Raw genomic sequence first — 22609 nt, 5'->3', positions numbered from 1 at the left:
CATAAATTTTAAAAAAATATATGGAAATTTTATCTCATAAAACTTTCAGCTAGTTTTTTATAATTTCCATACGTGCTTTAAAAGCTCATAGTTCTATTAAATCGCCTGTTTATATTAGTAAGTAATTATTATTGTTAGATACAACTTTACATTGTTTGTAAACAACAACAATAATAGTTATTGTAATAACAATATTCAAAATGAACTATAAATTAAATATTCGATTTTCAATTATGTAAACAATTTATGATACACTCACACGATACACTTGCAAGTAGAGAAAAGTAAAAGGTCAACCCTCAGGCCTTATTTTGAAATTGATAATATATAAATTGTAAGATTAATTAATTTATTCCATGTATTTAAATAATATATTTGTTTTTCTAAGGGTAATTATTCAATTATAACCAACATAAGCATATCGTACAGCGAATTCTGTAATTTCCGACATTATCCAATAGCACAAGACAGACATGGAAAAAATTTTAAGGTTTGCTGGGTACAAACCTACATTTTTGACTTGTTTTCAAATTTCGCTAAAGTAAAGGTGCTAAAAAATAAATTGTTTTGGATTTTTCTAATTTTGGAAAAGTTAACCATCGTATTTCAGTGAAATTTTTTAATTTTTATGAATACATTTTATGACATTGTGACGAACAAAGTAATTCTAATTTCTCATTGACCTAATACAAGACTATATTAGTTGTCTACCCTCGTCGATGGGATATTTTAACCTTAAAAACTAAGACAACTGTGTTACTTCCACCTTCACTTCCCTGGATGACATTTCCTCCCTTATTATTAACGTCTGTCGATGTCACACACTAAATAAAAGTTATTAAATCAAGAACTGGTTAAAAAAAATAAAAAAATGTATTTGATATTGAAACTAAACCGAATTAGGACAAAAGCTGAGAAGAAATGCTAAACAAGGCAAATAATTGAGATGCTTTCAAAACCACGGCATAAACACCATAGAGAAAAATTCCAGATCAACCATAGAGATAATGAAATTGTCAGTTGTATAACGTTGTTATGTAACGTTGAATGAGCTAAAAATTTAATTAAAATTAAAATAACACAACAAAAAATAAAATAAAAATAATAATAATGATAAAATTAAACAAGAACTAAAAAAATAAAGCGAAAACAAAGTACATAACATGTACCTAATACAGCACAGATATACAGGTGATTTGCTGAAAATGGAATAAAGATTTATAGTCCGAGGTTCGATTATATAATGGGAGAAGAGCTAGGCCAAAAAACATTATCTGAATTTTCTAAAGCTGATTATCCGAGAATTAGTTACAGTAGTTGCCAATACACGCATAATAATAAGCTAGTTAAATGCGAGAACAGAGCTGGTCAGTCAGCCCTGTTATCACATTTGTACCTATCTACAATAAATAAAAAAGATGCAATTTTTTAAGCTCGAAAATTATTTAAGAGGTGTTTAATTGTATATTACCCATAAATAAAATGGTCAGCTAACTATATTATGGAACTTGCAGTCATTGAAAACAAAAATATTTTTTTAATTTCAATTCTTCGTATATTTTTTAATATTTTTTGGTTGACGTACGGGAGTTGTTTTACAATAGGGCTGGCTAACCAATTTATTTATAGTTAATATGCAATTATGTGCCTCTAAAAAAAAGTTTAAAAAATCTTATTTATTTATGGTACATACATTAGGGCTGACTGACCAGCTATGTTTTCACATTTAACTGATTGACTGTCATAACTGTAATATATATGCAAAATACAACCTGTATAATAATTTTCAGCATTAATAAATTCATTTAAATACCACGGCAATCAGTTTTGATAGCATATATTTTCAGTTTTTCTATCAGTTTTGATAGCATATATCTGACCCCTATTTTTCCGGTCTATTTTTTCCTTATTCCCGAAAAGATATAGCCCTGATATTATGTTCTTAACTTCCATTGGATGCAAGCAATTAATTAATATCAATAACAGAGACTATTTTAGCCTCCCTAGGATTAGTTCCGATTAAATAACAAATAAAATCTGACTTTGTATCGGTATTTTTTTTAATGCAAATAATAAACTAGCCACAAATCAGAAAACACAATATTTATCTCATATTAATTATTGCCGGTAACTATACGAGTGGGTATATAACATATATTAAATATCCATATGTTTTGTATATAAAATGAATATATACAGCCGTATATATTCGGAAATACAAACATTAAATGTCTGCAAATTAATGCGCATGCTCTAAGTTTTCATATGCTCGTCGAGAGTTATTTAGAATATGAGTGAGTATGTGTTTGTATTTCAATAGGTAGGTACTAGGGGTTGTGTTATTATTATTATTCGGGATAAATAAAATCAGTGGCGCATACTATACTAACACAAAAAAAAATACATATTATGAAAATCATTTTTCCGTGATTTGTTGTCGTTAAATTTATACATTATTTCCATTTAAAATTGAATATTTTCTTTGTAAAATGTATCTTATATTTGTTATATACATTTTTAATACTAAAAATTTTCTTTTTCAATATATAATTTTATTCTCTATAAGCCTTTAAAGCTTCAATAAATTTTCCTGGAATAGGTACTTAGTTAAAGAGGATCAAAGTACTTTTTTCATTTGCATATTTATTTTGTGATGTTGAACGACTTGATTTTCGAATTTATATTTCATTAAAGACTATAGCCAATAATAGTAGACAATACTGAGAGTCTTGAAAGGTTTTTTGAATTCGATTGTAAAAAAAAAAAAAAGAAAAAAGAAATATGGTAAATGGAGATAATGTAGGAAGTTCGAAACTTGCGAGGGAACATAAATGGCAATAGGACAACGAAACTATTGAAATTTAAGCAAATTCTGATCTACTGATTGCTACGAAAAATGTGATGTGTTGATATTTGGCAATTGAAAACCTGGCGTTATATTTATGTATAATCTTTGTTTAATGGTCCGCCACCTTTTGTCACTTTTCTTCCCCATCAGCCATAATAAAATTCCTACCAAGAAACCTCACCTCCAAAAATTATATGAATTAGGATGAAATTAATTTATAATGTAGTGATTTTTTAACCCTTCATGATTTCATAGTCTCTAAAATATTCATAAAATAAAAATCAAACGAAGAAAATTTCTCAGAAATTTCTCAATTCAAATCTCAGTCATTTCTCACAAAAAACATTTCCAAGCCCCATTCTATACACAGGGAATTTTTAACCTAACCTTTTTAACTTTTCTTCACCGATTATTTATGGTCTCATAAGGGTCAACATTGTTTTTCAGCGATATTTCGAAGAAAATGGAGCAAAAGCGCAAAGTAAAAAATTTTTTATTTTTTGAAAAATAAAAAATGTAATATTCGTTTTTACGAAAAATGTGTTATTTTTCAATCTCTACGGAAATTTACTTACCTAACGTAGCTCCCAGCCTACGAATTTTTTTAAAATAACTACAACTGCAAGAATATTACAAGAATACAATTTGGTGACAAAAGATTCATGTTTAAAAAAAAAATAAGAATTTATAAAAATTGTTACTTTGTGAATTTCCTCAAAAAAAATTGTCTTAGTGTTTTTTTAAAACTTAAATCAGGTTATTGCCTTTATGCTATTTTAATCCTAAATTAGAATATAACATCAATTTTTTTTCTCGTTAAAATAATTTGAAATAGCACAATATGTGTGATAGCTAGGAGACAATATATCGAAAATGTTTTAATTAACAAAAATTCCTTTGACCAAGTTACAATTATTTAAAAAAAAAATGCCATAATTAATTTTTAATAAAATGCCACATATGACGTCTAATTCGTGAATACTTCGAAACATATTGTAAACATTATTGAATATTTCCACCTGGCATATTGATAAAAGAATTATTATTTGAACATTTTACAATACATCGTCCACCTCTGAATATGGTACGAGTTTAACTACCTATAAACCTGGTATGTGAATTAAACCTAGAATAATACCTGGCTACATTAAAAACGTTACATTACAGGTAATATATAACAAAATACCTCGCACCGATAACAATAGATTTTTGATCTCGGTGGAAAATTGTTATAATTGAATGTTGAAATTTCTAGACCTTCTTCATCAATTTGTGAAACCATGATAACTCTTGTTTGAGTAACTGATACTTATTCACTAACGGAAGATAGATCAGTGACTCATTAATACGAAAATCCGATTAAGGTAGTACCTACACGAAAGTGATATTCCAAGAATTTCTCAAAACTCAGAATATAAAATATTTAATTCATAATACACTTGCTGTTAAAATTAGAAGATGATTTACCATGCCATACATGAGATATTAGCAATTAAAAGTGACGCAATTTGTACGTGTACATGGGAGAAGTGTATAAAAATACACAAATTTACAAATATTATATTTATTTACCAATGAATGACGTCCACCATCTCTATGAAAAACTAATATAATGTAGAATACTATATTTAGAAAATATATAAATAAAAATAAAAATTATTTACCATATAGTTTCGATAAAAAACTTAAATAAATAACTCGTTTTAGCGATGATTTTTGTGGAAAAGATGTGAAGACTAATGTTAAAGGCATATGTCATAGTGTGTGTGTTTATATGTATACTAGAAACAGTAGTGAGGAACTACAGTCTTGTGAAAATAATATATGGTATATGTATAATAGTCATAGCACAGTTAATGCACTGAATGATAGTATTAGTCCAAAACTTTTTGACTGGACGGTCGCGGAGGAACTACCTTAAGTTAGTATTATCGGTAATAGACTTTGCATTCAGAATTTAGTGAAACTCGACCTCAATTTTTACGTCCTGCGCTCGCTATAAAACTTTTAGCTTGATATGTCTTTTAGTTTTTAAGTTATCGTGTTGACAGACAGACAGACGGACATGCAGGTGGACAGACAACCAGAAAGGAACAAATTAGGTGATTTTATGAATACCTATATCAAAATTTTTTCGTAGTATCAATATTTTAAGCCTTACAAACTTGGGACTAATCTTAATATACTATGATATATATAACATATATACATGGTATAAAAATTAAATTTCTTCTTGATTCTCGAATGATGCACAGTTTTATAGGAATTAAATGTTGGTGATGACAAGAAGTAACATCAAAATCTGTCCAATAGTTTTACAAAGAACAAGTTAGAAGAACATTCAGAGGGTTATAATAATGATTTATAATTCTATTTTGAAAGTTTCGAACCAACAAACTGTGCACAGAAAATCGTTTACAAACTGTAATACATGTATTTAGAAAATATTATTGTACCTACATTGAACATCTATATGTTCTACGCTAGTCAAAGGCCCTTTTGGTACAAGAACTGACTTCACCTAGCATTGAAGTTTATTTTTACAAGCTTTTAGTTTTTATGACTACGGTTAAAATCGGTAATAATGACATCGAAAAAGCCAAATAATTAATTTTATAATTCAAAAAATATAAATTTCGTGAAACGGTGTTTATGGTAAAAACTCCTCCGAACCACAGCGGGGGGGGTGCCTTGATTTAAAAGTTGTCATTTTTGAATGAAAATCAACCGACGTTTGTTGGGAGCCTTCGGCCAGTCTTTCGGCTTTGACCGCATTGGCTGAAGGTGGTTTTTTATGCCAAAGGTAGCCGAAACCGAAGCTTCGGTCGGACACTACATAGTATTTATATTAATGAATTGGAGCTGCATGCGAGCTCCAAGAGATAACTATAAGTGTCCTAGAAATAGCGGATGGGCTAAGCATAATAAGTACTACAACCTATGATTCTCGTTCTCTTTGAAATTAAAATTAATGTAAGACTAAATTTTTGGTATATCAGTACAAACATTAGTTGTGGTGCTCTCTGATGATGTGAATGGAGTCTGTTAAAGTACGATACACATCGTACTCTTCTGGTTGTATATATTCGTATAACAATCTCGTCTATATACACTTGGTGGCTATGTACGTTCCGTTTCCCACAGCTCAGTGTTTATGTTGACTATCAAAAGTTGAACATATAATAAAAGCGTTTCAGTTCTATTTTGACAGTGATACGGCTCATAACATATTAGAAAATTGAATAAAATTGAAATCCATTTACCTAGAATTTTTTAACCTGAAACTTTCCAATACAACAACAAAACCATCGTTACCATCAACAGCCTTTCTGACTCTCAAATAATTTTCTCCCACCACTCCATTGTAAAAGGTTCATTTTACCTGTACTATTTATCTACCTGCTCGATAATTAATCGTGCGCGATTTCAAAATAGTTGTCATTTTGTTTCCCGCTTAGACAGTAAGTTATAATATTTAGTATTTTTATAAATAGTTAAAATACCTTTTGCGCATGCAGGATTATATATTTGTAAAGTTGGTGTTATTATATATAATTTTTTTATGCGATATTTGAAAACTTTTTGTATTGCGCATGAGTATTTTTCAAATTCGCGCGCTTTTTCCTCAATATGTCTTAACATAAAAAAATGTTTCTTTATAATTTTGAAATAGTATAATAAATAATTTTCTTGCTTTTCTAACAGTTTTGAAACACAGTTAAATGGCATTAAACTTATATAAAATTTACACTTTGGCATTAAACTAATATTATTAATTTGTTTTGAATGTTACTCATTTATCCTTTTGCTATTATTTTCCTTTAAAAAGTCTTCGAATTTAATTTATTCATACAATTATAAGCTGTATATTCTGTATATACGTTTCGAGACAGACTACCGCGTGATAGCCTTGATTCCTTTTGTCCTCACTTATTCCTTGGGTTATAATGTCTTTTTGCGGTTCCTTTTTTGTTGAAAAAAAAAATACAGCCTATGTCACTCGCTGATAATATAGCTTTTTTTTTATAGTTGAAAGTATTTTTAAAATCGGTTAAGTAGTTTTTAAGTATATTCACTGCAAAAAAATATCAAACATAAAATAAAATAAATAATTTAGAAAATAAAAAACCTGATTACTTCGGATAAAATCTGAAGAGAGAGAAACCAGTCCAGTACAGTAGTATATATAGCGACTTTAACAATCGGTACCCCTTGATGGCTAAATTTGAGTCGGTCTAGATTTTAATTTGCCCCGTAACGTACTACTATTTCGTTCCAAAAATCCGCTGTTTTGTTTTTTCAATCACCTATCTAAGACAAATTTAATGATACCTTAAAGGTTAAAATCTATTGAGCCGTTTGGAAGATACGAGGTAATAACGAAATTTACACACAAATATACATACATCGCCGTTAGGTTATTTTATATTTGATTAGATGAATTCTATGGCTTCTTCTATGTCTATTGAAAAGAAAAGCTAAACGATCGGATTGTGGAATGCTATTATTTGGTACTAGAGAATCTGTATCTAAATTAATTCCGTGTAATTCTGAAACACCTTATACTTTTTCAATTTAATAACTCATATATGATTAATTAAATTCGATAAGTTATCGCCTCGTTTTCGCTTTATGTACATACACTCACATGTATGAAATTGAACATATTTTTATATTTATCCACGGATAAAGTAACATATTAGTTACACACAAGTCATGTCAAAGGAAAATATCCGATAATTTTTCTTATTATTGCGCATTTTTTCTTTAAATGTATTATATTTTTCTATTTTGATAAATAGTATAAGTATATAATAACTTTATCCGGAGGCAAAATTATTTCTTAAGATATTGTTGAGTTTAATACTAAACTAGATTTTAATTAAATTTCTAATATAATTTATTTCAAAACTATTAAATACAATAATAAGCTATTTTTAGCTTGAAATTTTTTATAATAGACGCCTTATGATATAGAAATAATTTAGTAAGTACCTACAACAACAATCTTATAGCTGTAGATGAGAGATTCTTGTAGACCTTATTTAATTAGATTTTGTATTTATACATAAACCTTCATGTATTTATAAAATTTAAATTAACATGCCGGGGGTAGGGTCTGGTGAGACCCTTGGGGTTCAGAATAATAAATCTCCAGCATAATAAATAAAAATTTAATTAAAAAAAAAATTAAATACAAAAAAACTTGACCGACTCGAAACCACTCGACCGAATGTTATGAAATTCTTTTCGGATCATATTGGCGTTAATAACGTTTCCTACGCTTCGAACCGCACCTCAACGTAGTCGATATCATTTTTTGTTCACGCCAACACTTGAAGAAACTCAAAACGAGCAAAATAAGATCAACTTGAATAAAATCGATAGACTAGACAACCAGTTATATGTGCAACAATTTTGAAAAACGTGAAGCTGAGAAAAATGCATTTAAAGATAAAGAAAATCTATGATTTACATAACATATTTTTTGTTTTTTCTGAAATTTAAGCGCAATATTCTAAAGGTTTAACATACCTATCGAAACCTTTAAAAAAATGTGTTTAATGCTTGGTATACGTCCAATTTTATCCATTAGCGAACTTTTTTTATACCATTCAAAATAAGCTAAAAATCTTTTTAACAATGACATTTTTTTCAGAATTTAAAAAAAAATTTTTCCTGTCTATTTACCCTTATATGGAAAATATTTAGTTTTATAGAATAAAATTAAACCAAAAAAAAAAAATTAATAAGAAATTTTAACTCGAATACCCCGAACACAGGATGCTAAAAATGTGAATTTAATGAAAACATGGGAAAATATTCAACATTCTTTTATAGATTCTTTTTTTTATTTATTTTAGTTTCATATAATAAACTCATAAGGCTTTTTTTTATATAAAATTTACATTATTAGCTCATAAAAATATTAATTGCATAGTAAATAAATTTTGATTTGATCATTAGCACACATATTCCATTTAATCATTAGTAGATATTTAAATGTTTGATTTATAATATTTTTATACCATGTATATGAAATATACCAAGGTATACCAAGTTTAGTCCCAAGTTTGTAACGCTTAAAAATATTGATTCTACGAACAAAATTTTGGTATAGGTGTTCATAAAATCACCTAATTATACCAAATCCGGTTGTCTGTCTGTCTGTCTGTCTGTCGTCTGTCTGTCATCACGATTACTTAAAAACGAAAAAAGATATCAGGCTGAAATTTTCATAGAGTATTTAGGACGTAAAAAGTGAGATGAAGTTCATAAATGAGCAACATAGGTCAATTGTGTCTTGGATCCGTAGGACCCATCTTGTAAACCGTTAGAGATAGAACAAAAGTTTAAATGTAAAAAAATGTTCCTTATAAAAAAATAAACAACTTTTGTTTGAAACATTATTTCGCAAACATCACTGTTTTACCCGTGAGAGAGCAAATTATGAGCAAATTGTATAGTATGTATTATATGGGAATATCAGTTATATATGTGTGGCATGTATGTATGTGTAATGTGACAGAGTAATCAACACTGTCATACATGGTATTTATACAATTAACTCAGTCAATTGTTTGTTTTCACTTGTTTTATTTGGAAAATCTCGTAATTTAAGGGCTTATAAACATAAGTGTAATTTATTGCCTTGTCAACAGTTTGAATAATACCCATGTTTGCTAATATTAGACGTGTATTTTATTGTTTACTTTGATTACTATAAGCAGTTTTATTAATTTTTCATTGAAAAGTTCTAAATACTAAAAGCTTATTAACGTAAGGAGCAAGTTCGCAAAATATGCTCAGTGAAACCTGAACCGTCTGTTTTTAAGCCAGCCAACCCAAAAAAGGAATGAACTTCAAGTCCGCTCACAAAGCAGTCCAATTTATAATAGAACTGACGAGTATTTTTTAAAATTTTTGGACTTTTAATACTTTGGCTCAAAAACAATTAACCTCGATTATTCCGGGCATTATTTAGAGAATTTGCATTAAAATTATCAAAAAAGGTATTACGTACAAGTAGTCAAAACTATAAAATTTGACAATAATATTATATGTATTAAAACTACATGAAATACAATCAAAATTGTATAAAAATATGGATAATATTATGGTATGAAGGTATAAACTGTCTAATATAATAAAATTATTAAAATATATTAAAATGATTACTATAATAGAATAAAATCTTTAAAGATTTTTAGCACGTATTCATACAAAAACCCCTAAGTTTATGTATCCTACACGCACCTTCTTATATTCGTTTTATATTATATTCGAACATTTATATATTGTAAGATATATTCTCTTCTATAGTTTGTAGTCGTAAAATTTTCTTTTTGAAAGTTTGAATCGCTTTATGTAAAGTTCTTTTCTTTTTGGAACGAAAATTTTTAATTGTTTTCTATTCTAATAATATGTTTGTCCTACTCTTGGCCATGTGGACAAGGTTCAAATTTTTCACGAATATTCGTTTTACAAGAAGAATTATAATTAAAAATGTAGTAATTGAATTAATTGTAGAGAGCTTTACTTTGTGGAACTCCATAATTATGATAAGAAATAAAATTTTCAATTTACTTTGCTAAGTCCACTTTTATTAATTTAATATTTTAGATTAAAATATTAAATAAATAAAAGTGGACTTAGCAAAGTAAATTGGAAATTTTATTTCTTATCCGTAGTAATTGAACTTAAATATTGATACAGGTGCATTTTATCAATTTAACATGATAAATAATATTGATTTTGTTATTAATTTTCTAAGTGACCGTGAATGTTTTAAAAATTGTTTATAATAAAAAAACATTTTTTTGATATTAAAATGTCTACAAAAAAATTTTTTAAGTTTTTCTGTAATTCTGATAATTTAAAAAAAAATCAAAATCCGTTCACTATAACTGGGTTACGTCATTTTTAATTTATAATGACTAATTGCACTCGATTGTTTGTTATATTTGGGATATTTTAGTTTGGAGAAAAGGATTATTCTAAAACAAAAGTAATACTTGAATTAAAATGCAAAATTTTTTATTAATGATTTATTCCCAAGCCCACCACCAAAGAAAAGAAAACCAAAACTAAACAAATTTTATAAAAAGGTAAACTACATTGATTTTACTGTAAACATTTTGCAACATTAACACCAGATTTAGTGAATGTTTGAATAATACCGACCCATTGTTGATTAAAACAATCCATAGTATTTGGAATTAAGGTGAAGATATCGTCACCAAAGCTTGAAGCTACGCCAAAACCACTGCTTGCATTTGTTATACCAAGTAACAATGATTGTATTCCAATACCGGCGAAACATCCAACATTTGGTATCCAACCGAAAATTGGTGTTTGAAAGCATTTAATTGCACCAGTGACTTCAGAAGTAATGGATTCTCCAATTTGTTTAATTAATTGCACACCTTTTCCAACAGGTTCGCTTACTTGGGTAAAAGCATTAACTGGACATTGTAATAGTTTTCCTAGTGGTTCTGTAATATTGACAGGAGATTGACCATTTTTGTTTGCACATTCTTGTAAATTTGAAATTTTTGTGCTTGCTTCAGAAAGTGCTTGAGCGGTACTATTTAATAAGCCATTTATTCCAGAAGAACTTTTTTTTGAAATGTCATTTATAGCATTTTGTACAACTTGAGTAATTGTGGAAGTAAGTGGCTTAAGGACTTCACTGCCAACTCCACTCTCACTAGCATTATGTACGGCATTGTTTGCTGCATTACCTAACCCTTTGGTTGCATTTAATATTGCATCTTGGAAATTCTTGGCTACCTAAAATATTCAAAAATAAAACATTTTTCAGGTACATAATACATATTTAAAATGTAAAACTTACCTTATGAAGTTGATCTATTATATTTTGAATCTGGAAATATAAAATGAGGAAAAATTATAGTTTTTATTAGAATTTACAGTCCGAATAAATGCATATTTGAAATTTTGTGAGTAAGTTATTGCGTTCATATATTTTGACGTCAAATTACAGTAGATAAAAATATAGAAGAAGAGACAACCTCGCTAAATGTGAGATCATCATACGTCGAACACGAACTATAGAAAACTTCAATTTGAACTTGACAGATTGAGGTTACACTTAAAAGTCCAGAAGCTTTAAATAGTGTTGCCCACGGTTATAATACATTTAAAGTCCGAGTAATTAACTAAATTCCTTTATTTAGAGTTTGCATCCCGAAAATGGTTAAGCTGATATAATAAAATCCAAAGAAGTATACGTAGTACGATAGTTAGTTACGTAGAACGATATTTCGTTTTTAGGATACCAAAAGTTCTATAAACTATAACATTAGAAATACAAAAAAAAAAAACGTTTCATGCAACAAAACGAACAACTTTTAATAGCGTTTTACTTGACTCGTAAAACATACAAAAATTAAAGGACAAACTTTTTTGTAATGAAACTTTATTCTTTTACTCTTTATATGTGTTTTTGCACCTTTTTTTTTGCTTTGTAATATACTTGCGTAGGAATTTTTAATAAAATGATTTGCGAGTTTTAAAACCTCCTTTGCCCCAAAAAATTTCCACGGTAGTAATACTTTAACGTCGCGAAAGTAACGAAAACTAATGATCAACTCCTCAAGTTGAAATTCCCGATTCTGATCAGCAAACTTCTAAGAATCATACAAAACTGAATATAAAACATACCGGATTGACTGGTGCAGCTGTAGCAGCCTCTGTAGTTGTGGAAGCTGAAGACGATGTAGCAGCTTCTGTAGCTGAGGAAGCTGAAGAAGATGTAGCAGCTTCTGTAACTGTGGTAGCTGAAGGAGATGCAGCAGCGTCTGCAACTGTGGAAGGTGGAGAAGATGGAATAGCTTCTTCAGAAAACTATAAAAATAAAATAAATTGCTTGAATAAAATAATTATTAATAATTGATTAAAATGTAAAATATTTGAAATTAAATATGAAAATTTTTCAAATAAAAATGGAATCAAACTTACGACTCCACAAACTCCAAAAACAATAAGACAAATTAGGAACTTCATTTTTTTAATATTTTTATATTATCAAACAAATTAGTTTTCAATATGAAAGAATAAATTTTCTTCGTTGAATATATACTAAATTTTGCACGTAATTTTGGACATATCCACGGTCACATAGCAAATAAATGAGATATTATTAATGTATGAAATACACTTGTGTCAATATTTAAGTCTAATTAATACATATTAATAAATAATTAATAGTGCTTATTGTGGCACGTGTGCCGTAACAACAGAAATTTTTGATAAAAAAGTATCGATTTTAAAAACTGAACATAAAAGAAAACAAAATTCTAATTAAAAACCTCAACCAATAATTTGCTTGCGAGCTTCATTCATAGAAAGGTTACGAGGAAATTAAGTATTGAAACATCTATTTTAAACTTATTTTCAATTCTTTGAAATTAAAACTACCTATAAATAATTTAAGGTAAAATTTCTTGAAATTTTGCTTAGTTTACGAGATATTTGAAAAGAACCAAAAGGGGTGCTCTTTCGCCTCCCAAAATCATAATTGGATGGTGATATCCCAGTGCAATTTCAGTCTATATTTTGAAAAGTTGAATTGTAAAATAAAAGAGATTCGTCATTCAAGCCCAATTGACCTATGTTGCCCATTTACGAACTCGACCTAACTTTTTTCGCTTTGAGCACGGAGTAAAATTTTCAGCTAGATATCATTTTTCGTTTTTGAGTTATCGTGTTGACAGACAGACGGAGAGATAACCGAAAATGGTCTCATTAGGTGATTTTATAAACACCTATACCAAAATTTTGTTCGTGGCATGAACGATTTTAAGCGTCATAAACTTGGGACTAAACTTAATATAATATGATATATTTCATATATACATGGTATAAAAAGGTTTAAGTAAAAAACAGGGTCCCTATTAAATTAAATTAAATTATGAAACATAATATTAAAAAAAAAAAAAAAAACTATCTCATTAGATCATTAAATTTGTGTGTATTTTATAAGCTTCAAGCTTACCTTGCACATAAAGAAACCTCACCTAACACACGGGATACTTTTGTTTCGGCGCGAGTAGAGAAACTTTTTTTTTTCTCATTATATATTTTCTGTATAATTATTTTATTTTATGATATTATTAATTATATTTATATTTTATGAGTATTAAAAAAACTGTATATGGGATAAACAGTAACACGGCGATATTAAGAAAAACAAGTGAAAACAAACAATTGTCTGAATAAATTGTTGAAATACCATGTATAGACATTATTGATTACTCTATCACATTACACATACATACATAACTGATCATCCTATATTAATACATATTATACAATTTGCGGATAATTTTCGCTCTCACGGGTAAACAGTGATGTTCACAAAAAAATGTTTCAAACAAAAGTTGTTTATTTTTTATAGGAAACATTTTTTACGCTAAAACTTTTGTTCTATCTCTACCCAATTGACCTTTTTTTTTGGTAATCAACGATGCTAATCCTTTTCTAGCTTTTTAAATCAATCTTGGAAGAGCTTTGTGAAGGTTTGGCTCAACCATCAGACACTGCCTCTTGAAACAAATTTCCACTCTTCTATGACAATCTTTAGGAATTTATCGGATTTTTAAACTGCAATTAGAGAAATTTTCGAACTTTAAATATGTTCAAAGTTTTTCTTATCATATTATAAAAAGTTTAAATTCTTGTTTCAATAATGCAGGACAGTGTAGATATAGAAATTGTAAGTACAGAATAGAATGTTGTTGATTGTTGTGTGTTTTAAATCGACGCTATAAAACTAAGCATTCGCACACTATCCATTGAAGGATAATTTCTATGATTTTATTATCATTATTACCTATGTCAACATGTACCGGCTTTCTTTGTGAAACGTTTTCCAGTCACAAGCCATTTAAGTGAGGGAATACTATATTACCTGAAGTGAAGAATATCTCAGATCTGATGATCGTTCGCCAGAGGCGCAGCCAAAAGGGTGCCAAATATGAGATAATCTTTTGGTTCACACCACAAAGACTAAGAGATTAATATTAAATATACCCAATGTCATTTTGAATTCAAAGGTGATAACATTTATTTGCCACAACCTTTACTATGATACAGATTTTCATTTTATTAAAAATAACTTAAAATTATTTGTCTTTCTTACAAATTTATAGACTTTGGAATCACTTTTTTTTTTTAAAGAAATCTACCATTTTTTGAAGTTAATTCCAATCAGATCGATAACATTTTTCGTTCGCAAAATAGTTTAATTTAAGCACACACAAAGAGGTACCAATTTAAAATACCTACTGTCAATAGTCTCTTGAAACCTTGAAACTTAATTACATTTTCAACGTTACAATTTCAACGTTAAAAGCAAAGACTACCGTGTTAAAGTCCTCACCTATAATCCTTTTTGTACACAATTTTAGGATTAAAATTTTTTAGTGATAAACTCTAAATTTTTTAAAATAAAAAAGATTTAATTAAATCGATATTAAAACTAACTTTATCTATATCCTGTTGGCTCCAATCGCATAATAATAGCATGGTTCAAAATAATTATTATTCATAGCGAGTTACGAATGACGAACAATGTTCAAGTTTTGAGACTAATCGAAAAACTTTATACATTTTAGACTGTACATATTACAACGTATATTATATAAACTGATTGTGAGGCTTCGAATAACTGGAATATTATACGAAAAGACTATAAAAATAATAAGAAGAATTTAAAATGGGAAATACGAACTTTGTGTTTTAATATTAATGCCACTTGAAAACATTTTTCTACTTGCTAGTTGATTTTATATTTTAGATATTTACGCTTTTATACAATAGTACAGGGAGAGATTCTTTATTCGGAGAGAGAACAGGGAGGTGACACTCATATATCTCTACCGCTGGTTTTAAAGTCTTAAATTTTGAGGAATCCTTATTGTTGTCAAATTTCCAATTTTATGAAGCATGCGTTTCGACAATATTTACAAATATGTATTTTTTCTTCCAAAATTTTCCTTTATACTATGTATTCAAAAGGGGTACCTGAACACAGAGGCATTCCGGGAAATTCCGGGAATCTGACGAACTTATTAGAAATAGCACAATGCTACCGGACACTTGTATCAATAGACACCCGGGAGTTTCATTTGCAAACTGCAAGTTGCTCCTCAGAATATCTTAAAAATGCCAATCTTAGTTAAGGAGAGGAGCGTACTTGTGGTACTAAAAGGCAGATATGGTCTGAATATAGTCGTAGGCGTTCCGAAGATCTAACATCACTTCTAAAGGCCTTTTCTATGTTGAATGAACAAAATCAATTTTGTACATGCGATTTTAAATTGTGTAACTTAAGCGTGCTCAACGTAAGACTAAGAGTAAACAATGCTTTCCATTTTGTTTCAGGCTCTTCGAATTATTACACCGTTTTAGCAGTTGCAAAAATTTCAATTAAAATTGGAGGAAATAAAATTTTTAGTGTTTTTCTGAACAAATATATAAAGACCATTACAAATACGTTTACATTTTTTTCGAATAAAATCGAATAAATTATTCTCTATATATTGGCCAAATAGAATTTAAAAGAGTAACTTTCATTTGTAATTTCTTTTTACATCAAATTGTCATAAATCTTTTCGGTTGGTGTAGAAAATATACAACTATTCACAGCCAAACTATTAAAAAAAAAATTCTGAATTCTGTCTGCGATCGAACACATTTACGCATTTAGCTTGGTAAGTAAATTTAATTTATTTTTTGGTATAATTTATTTGTAGGCAATTGTTTGTTGTACATGGTATGGATTAATACAGGTGATTCCAAAGTTTCTGATTTATAAAATTTAAAATTAAAAAGTTTTACAAATTTTTTAACTCTTTTGAGAAAACCGAAATTTCAAAGTTAAGAAAAATATTTCCATACTTTCCCTTATAGTTAGTACAAAATTGATATCAGTGTAACCATTTTGGCTTTTCATGTTGAAAGTACATACGTCTATTATTAAATTTTTTGTTTGTTTTTGGGGTCGTCGAGCGGCGTAAATGCTTAAATCATTATAAAATATTATTGCCAATGTGAGGATATTGTGTAGAAGCTGGTATTGTCTCAAGAAAGTTTATTTTTATCGCCACAGTTAATTTTTAGTTGTGGTAATGTTGTAATAAAAACGCCCTTGTACAAGTTTCCAAAAAACTACGCTACCCGTTAAAAATCTTATCAAAAATAAAGAAATTTTACACAAATATATTATTCATTTTATTTGTTAGTACTATTAAAATTCACTTAAACAATTTAAGATATATATTTTCGATAAGGCCATAAATCATGAACTTTTTTTAATATTATTTTCGATGTTGATTATTTAAATATTGTCGACGAACGTGAATACTAAAACTAACATTCTGTGGTGTATAATTTGTGTCAAATATCTTATATATAAAATTCTCGTGTCACGGTGTTTGTGGTTGAACTCCTCCGAAACGGCTTGACCGATTTTCATGAAATTTTGTGTGCATATTGGGTAGGTCTGAGAATCAAACAACATTAAGGGTGGTCCACCCCTAATTTTTTTTTTAATTTCTAGATAAGTTTGTATTTTTTTATGATACAGCATTACAAAATACATACAACTCTGAATTTTCAACCCTCTACGATCAGCCCTTATTTTTCCATCGTGATGTTTATTCTTAATAATTACCTTTAATTATGATTTTATTCTCAATTCAATTTGATCTTCAGCCGGACGATAACCGATCAACTAACAAACAATCAGTTAGCCCCGCTAGATGTCTGAGGGATGAGATCGAATACAGTTTTAGGCCATTTTCTTTTGGTTTTATTTGTGTATCGAAAACCATTCAGTTTGTTTGTGTTGGCTAAAGACGAACTAACCAAGAATAAGATATTAATTATTTTTTCAACTGCCATAATTGATAGTAAAAATATGAATAATTATTTTTGAAGTTTAGATAGCTATCAAGAATTGTAATTTAAGATATATTCGTTACTTTAATAAACATTTATTTATTACTCTAAATAAAGCATACTTTTATTGTTTATCCGGGTCAGCTAGTATATATATATATATATTCGTGAGACTGAATAGCTGATTTGTTCATAGAATTTGTGGTGTTTCTTGATAGTTTGCCAAATTCAAATTTTACATTAAGTGTTAGAGAAATTATTATTTTTTTTAGTATCTTCTTGTGTTTTGTCTTTATTTTAACCCAAAAAATATAATTGAATTAGGAACAAAGTTGTCAATTCTCCAGCAGCTGAAAACAGTGAATTTTATGTTTGTTTTATAAGAATGTACTACATTTTATTCTCATAACAATGTTTTTTTTGGTTTTAAAACTCTATCGCCAAATTAAGCCACATAATTTGACATTTTCACGTCTTTTCTGTTTGAATACTTGTCGCCTAAAACTTCCACAATTAACAATACAATATCTATAAAGAACAGATATGTTCACGTTTTTCAATTTAAATTACGTTAGCACGGACAGTGATCGCCTTTACCACCCATTGTACACGACTTGTACAACAAGGGTGTTATAAGTTTGACTGCTATGTGTGTGTATCTGTCTTTCTTCCTGTCTGTCTGTCAGTCTGTCTGTGACATCGTAGCGCCTAAGCGGATGAATCAATTTTGATATTGTTATTTCGATTGATAGGTAATTTAATGGAAAGGGTTCTTAGCTATGTTTCAAGTGCGAGTTCAGGGTTCCGTACCCGAAAAAAACAACAAAATGGGCTATGATAAAATTATTTAAAATCGGTTCACCTTGGATAAGACGTTTATTAAAAAAGTAATTTAATGGGTGAGTGTTCTTAGATATTTTTCGAGTGAGAGCTTAAGGTTCCGTACTCGGAACTTGTTAAATTTGACATTTTCCCGCGAAGTGGGAGGATAGTTGCTAGAATCTAATAATTTACTTTATTATTGATGATACAGATAAAAAAAAACTCTGATATAGATTTTTAAACAAACATGTGAAATCTTTCAGTTACTGTAGTAAATAAATTGTACAAGAAAAAATATAAAATAAATCATTTCATATGATGCATATAAATTTTAATGTAATACATATCATAGTGTACCGTAGTAACATTGAATGGATGGCGACCGATGCGATATATGAAACGAACATGAATGTTACCTTTGTGTATAAAATATTATATATTTTGGAAGTTTGACAAATATGATAAAATATCTAAAATATCTATATATTATTTTTTTCCAAGAAGTGCACAAAATTTTTTTTTGATATGTTTTTGATGTTGGAAAAATAAAAATTTGAGTTTAAAAAGCCGATTTTCAAAATAATTTATCCTTTAATATGTAGAGTGTATTAATAATTTTGCAGGATAACTTAAGAATAAATTTTTTTGAAAATGATCACAGAAATTTTTGGTCAACGCTTTTTTCATTTTCGAGATATAAGTTGATTATTGTTGATAATTTTCGAGGAATAATAGTAAAATATGTATTTATTTTGTTCAATTTCTAAGGATACCAAAGCCAAACCAAAACTTTTACATGTGATTATGTGGGAAATCACACTTGAAATCTAAAAAAAACTATTTTCTATCTTTAAAATATTTTTGATCGAAAAGTACATCATCATAAATCCCGAAGAACTAATGTCTAAGACAGAAGGTATATGAAATTATCATGTTTTTCTATTTCCAGTCCAGAATTTTGTGATATTGTGTATTTGTGAATGTTATATGACTAGCGTATTCTAATATTTTGTTTTGTTTTGTGTTTTTGTTTTTTAAATTTATAAAATAACAAAATTATTTGTTGTTATTTTTGAACAAAAAATTAATTATGTAACAGTAGATATATTTAACATGATTTTGTATTTTTTATAATTTTATTTGAAAAACAACACAAAAGAGATTTTTTAACATGAAATATTTAAAATAATATACAAATTAAATTTTGAAAATTTTGTAAAAATATTTATTTTCAGTTTTGGAGGAAAGTGAAGCTTTAGCGAATTTTTCTTTTCAAGGATAAAAACAAATTTTGGGCTTTCAGGAATCTAAAATTTTTGAACAGTGTTCAAATGGTAGTCCTCGATTTTTAATCGAAGTTTTTTTGGAGTTCTACAAGGCAGAATAATTATTTGGAAATAAACTTTATTTTTCTTTACTTATGTAAAATTAATAATAATAACTTTCCCAATAATTTTGACTGATTAAAGAAGGTGTTTCTTATATATTTTTTATTACTAGTTTATAAAAAAAGGATTCGATAAAAGGTGAAAAAACTAAAATTGCCTGAAGAAACATTTCTCACATAGTGAAGAAAACTAAAAAAAAAAAATATAAGATATTAGAGCTTTATTTATTCAGAAAGATACAAGTAACATATAACATATTATAGTGTGCCTGTTACTTTTATAGAATAGAAAAACACTGTTTATGGACATAATATTTTCTCGAAAGTACACTACTTTTCGCATTGAATTGCTTTTCGTTGAATGAATATTTTCTATATAAGATATGTATAGTGAAAAGTAAATGAAAAACATGTGTATACAACTAAAAAACCAAATACCACAATGGTGAATGTGAAAAAAAAAATTATTTTCTTTTTTTATTTGTCTTTCCGGAAGCAAGATGCAATTTTTCTCAGATATGCACTTACTTACATTTGTAAATGTATTTGAGGTTTTCAGAATTGTGGTTATTGATCGATACAAAAAAAGAAAATAGCTATTTATTAAATTGAAATTAAAAAAATTTATGACGATTTTCAATTCAATTTTCGCTTACATCAAGATCAATGAATTGTCTAAAAATGTTCCGTAAGTGAAATAAGAATCAGATCCTTAATTGGTTCAAGCCTGAGTGGATATTGGAAGTATAAGCTTAGCTTAGCTTAAGTTATGCTCGTGTTTGCTATCTTGGGTTGGTACACTAAGAAATAAATACGATAAAAGTATAAGCATAGAATAATAAAATTATTTCAACCTTGGGTGTGGGGTATTGTGGTCCAAACTTATCGGTCTTCACGCAATCCTAGGTTCAAATTAAAAACCAATTTAATTTTGCGGTTTCTAGGTGTTATATTTAATAAGAAGCTTTGCCACAGCCGAAGCTAGAATCGTTTATGCATGCTGTAAGATAAACTTCTTCACTTACACGACAATTCTGTAACAGTAAATCTACTAGAAAGTCAAGCTTAAGAAAACCAATGCAGGTTCAACCTTAAGCAATGGGCTGGCAAACCGTGATGTATGATATTTATTGTAATATTATCTATGTTAACATAAGTAATATTACAAAATTGAATATTTACCGTATTGTGGTTACGTAAGCCAGTATGAGCCTGACGCCCAAACTGTATTGACTCGTTCGACATAGCTATTGCTATTATCTCAATGATCAAATAGAGACCCAAAATTTGCGATATGATGAATGAGAGAAAAGACTGCCAGTTAGTTTCTATGTGCCCTTGTCTAATCTGTATGTCATTGGTTAGATATTGTTAATTCATTCCTGCGATTAAATAAATAGGTAGTTCAAAAACATGCATCATATAATTATGACATATGACTATGAGTAGGACACATAGGAACTAACTGGCAGTCTTCTCTATCATTCATCATTTCGCATCCACCTACAGACTAGCATATTCCTCGCGTTATCTATGTATAATATTCTATGGTAGTATATGAGTTAAATTACATCAGACTAATTTAGACATACTCTCGTAATTTGAAAAGTTTAAAAAAAATTATAAATGATAGGTCAAACGTTTAAAATTGGATTATTTGGAATGAATTATTCCTGTATTTCTGTAATGTGAATTGTTGTCATATTTTTTTTTTGTAAACATAGTTTTTAAATGTGTTATTGGCAATCATTTTCACCAGCAATTGAAGTGTAATAATCGTATTTCACGATTTATTACATTCTTTATAACGAAATAAAAAAAAAACACAACTTTTATATTAACTAATGTACGTTGCATCAATGTTTATGCTAAACTTGGATGATTCACAATATTCCAGAAATGACAGAAATAGAAATGCTTTCAGAGTAAATTGTTTAAATATCTGTGTATGATGTAAACAGACGTTGGCGAGCATATATTTGACTCACAAAGCTCAACAGAGAAAAGGCTCAAAAGTTGACAAGTTAATGATGTTAAAAGTGGACGTTAAAAAGATTGTAATTATAAAATTAGTTTAAGCAGTTATTCAGAAATTGAAGCAATAATCAATAATTTACCTGAGGCACAACATTTATGAATCGTCGAAAAAAATTAATTTATTTTAACCGTAAAAAAACATCTTGATCAGTTACAAATAATTAAAAAAAAATTTATTTATTAAGTTTTTTTGTAACCTATGAATAATTTATGTTCACACGTAAATAGATTGAGGGTAGTTTTTGTAAGCCTACTGCTATTCACAGGCGGTAGCAAGCAATAAACATTTGAAGCGTTTATATTCGTCAATAAATAAATTTTAATTGTAAATCAATAAATATTTAACACTAATAAAACATTAAATGTGTTACACTCATAAATATTTTAGGTCATTTCATCGCTACAAGTGTACGAGGGGTTTTTTTTTCGGTAAAAACACCTGCCTAACCAATTCAATTTAAGTACGCATACTATTCATTCATTCCATTTCGATAAACGTGATGAATAATTTTTCTTGTTTATCGCAATTTAAATTAGAAGTTTCATTAATAATGATTTTTTGTACATTCCAATGATTTTACTTTGGC

At 28.3% G+C, this 22609-nt stretch overlaps 1 protein-coding gene across 3 annotated transcripts; it reads right to left on the bottom strand.

Moving 5' to 3' along the window:
* Positions 1-10863: 10863 nt before the first annotated feature.
* On the bottom strand, positions 10864-12958 carry LOC123293602 (mucin-21-like). Of its 3 annotated transcripts, none has more exons than XM_044874482.1 (5): positions 12833-12914; positions 12702-12718; positions 12536-12629; positions 11706-11735; positions 10864-11641 (listed from the first exon to the last, which is right to left on the bottom strand). In XM_044874482.1, exons 1-5 carry the CDS (start codon positions 12875-12877, stop codon positions 10973-10975), a joined length of 855 nt encoding a protein of 284 aa, XP_044730417.1. In that variant the 5' UTR covers positions 12878-12914; the 3' UTR covers positions 10864-10972. The 3 variants fall into 3 exon arrangements, with proteins under 3 accessions (XP_044730417.1, XP_044730416.1, XP_044730415.1); XM_044874481.1 differs by having other exon boundaries at positions 12536-12657; positions 12694-12718; positions 12833-12913; XM_044874480.1 differs by having other exon boundaries at positions 12536-12718; positions 12833-12958.
* Between the last annotated feature and the right edge of the window lie 9651 nt (positions 12959-22609).

The sequence above is a fragment of the Chrysoperla carnea genome, chromosome 2, assembly GCF_905475395.1.
Source record: "Chrysoperla carnea chromosome 2, inChrCarn1.1, whole genome shotgun sequence".
NCBI lineage: Eukaryota > Metazoa > Arthropoda > Insecta > Neuroptera > Chrysopidae > Chrysoperla > Chrysoperla carnea.
Note: the sequence above shows the minus strand (reverse complement) of the source record. Positions and strands in the feature narration are given on the sequence as shown.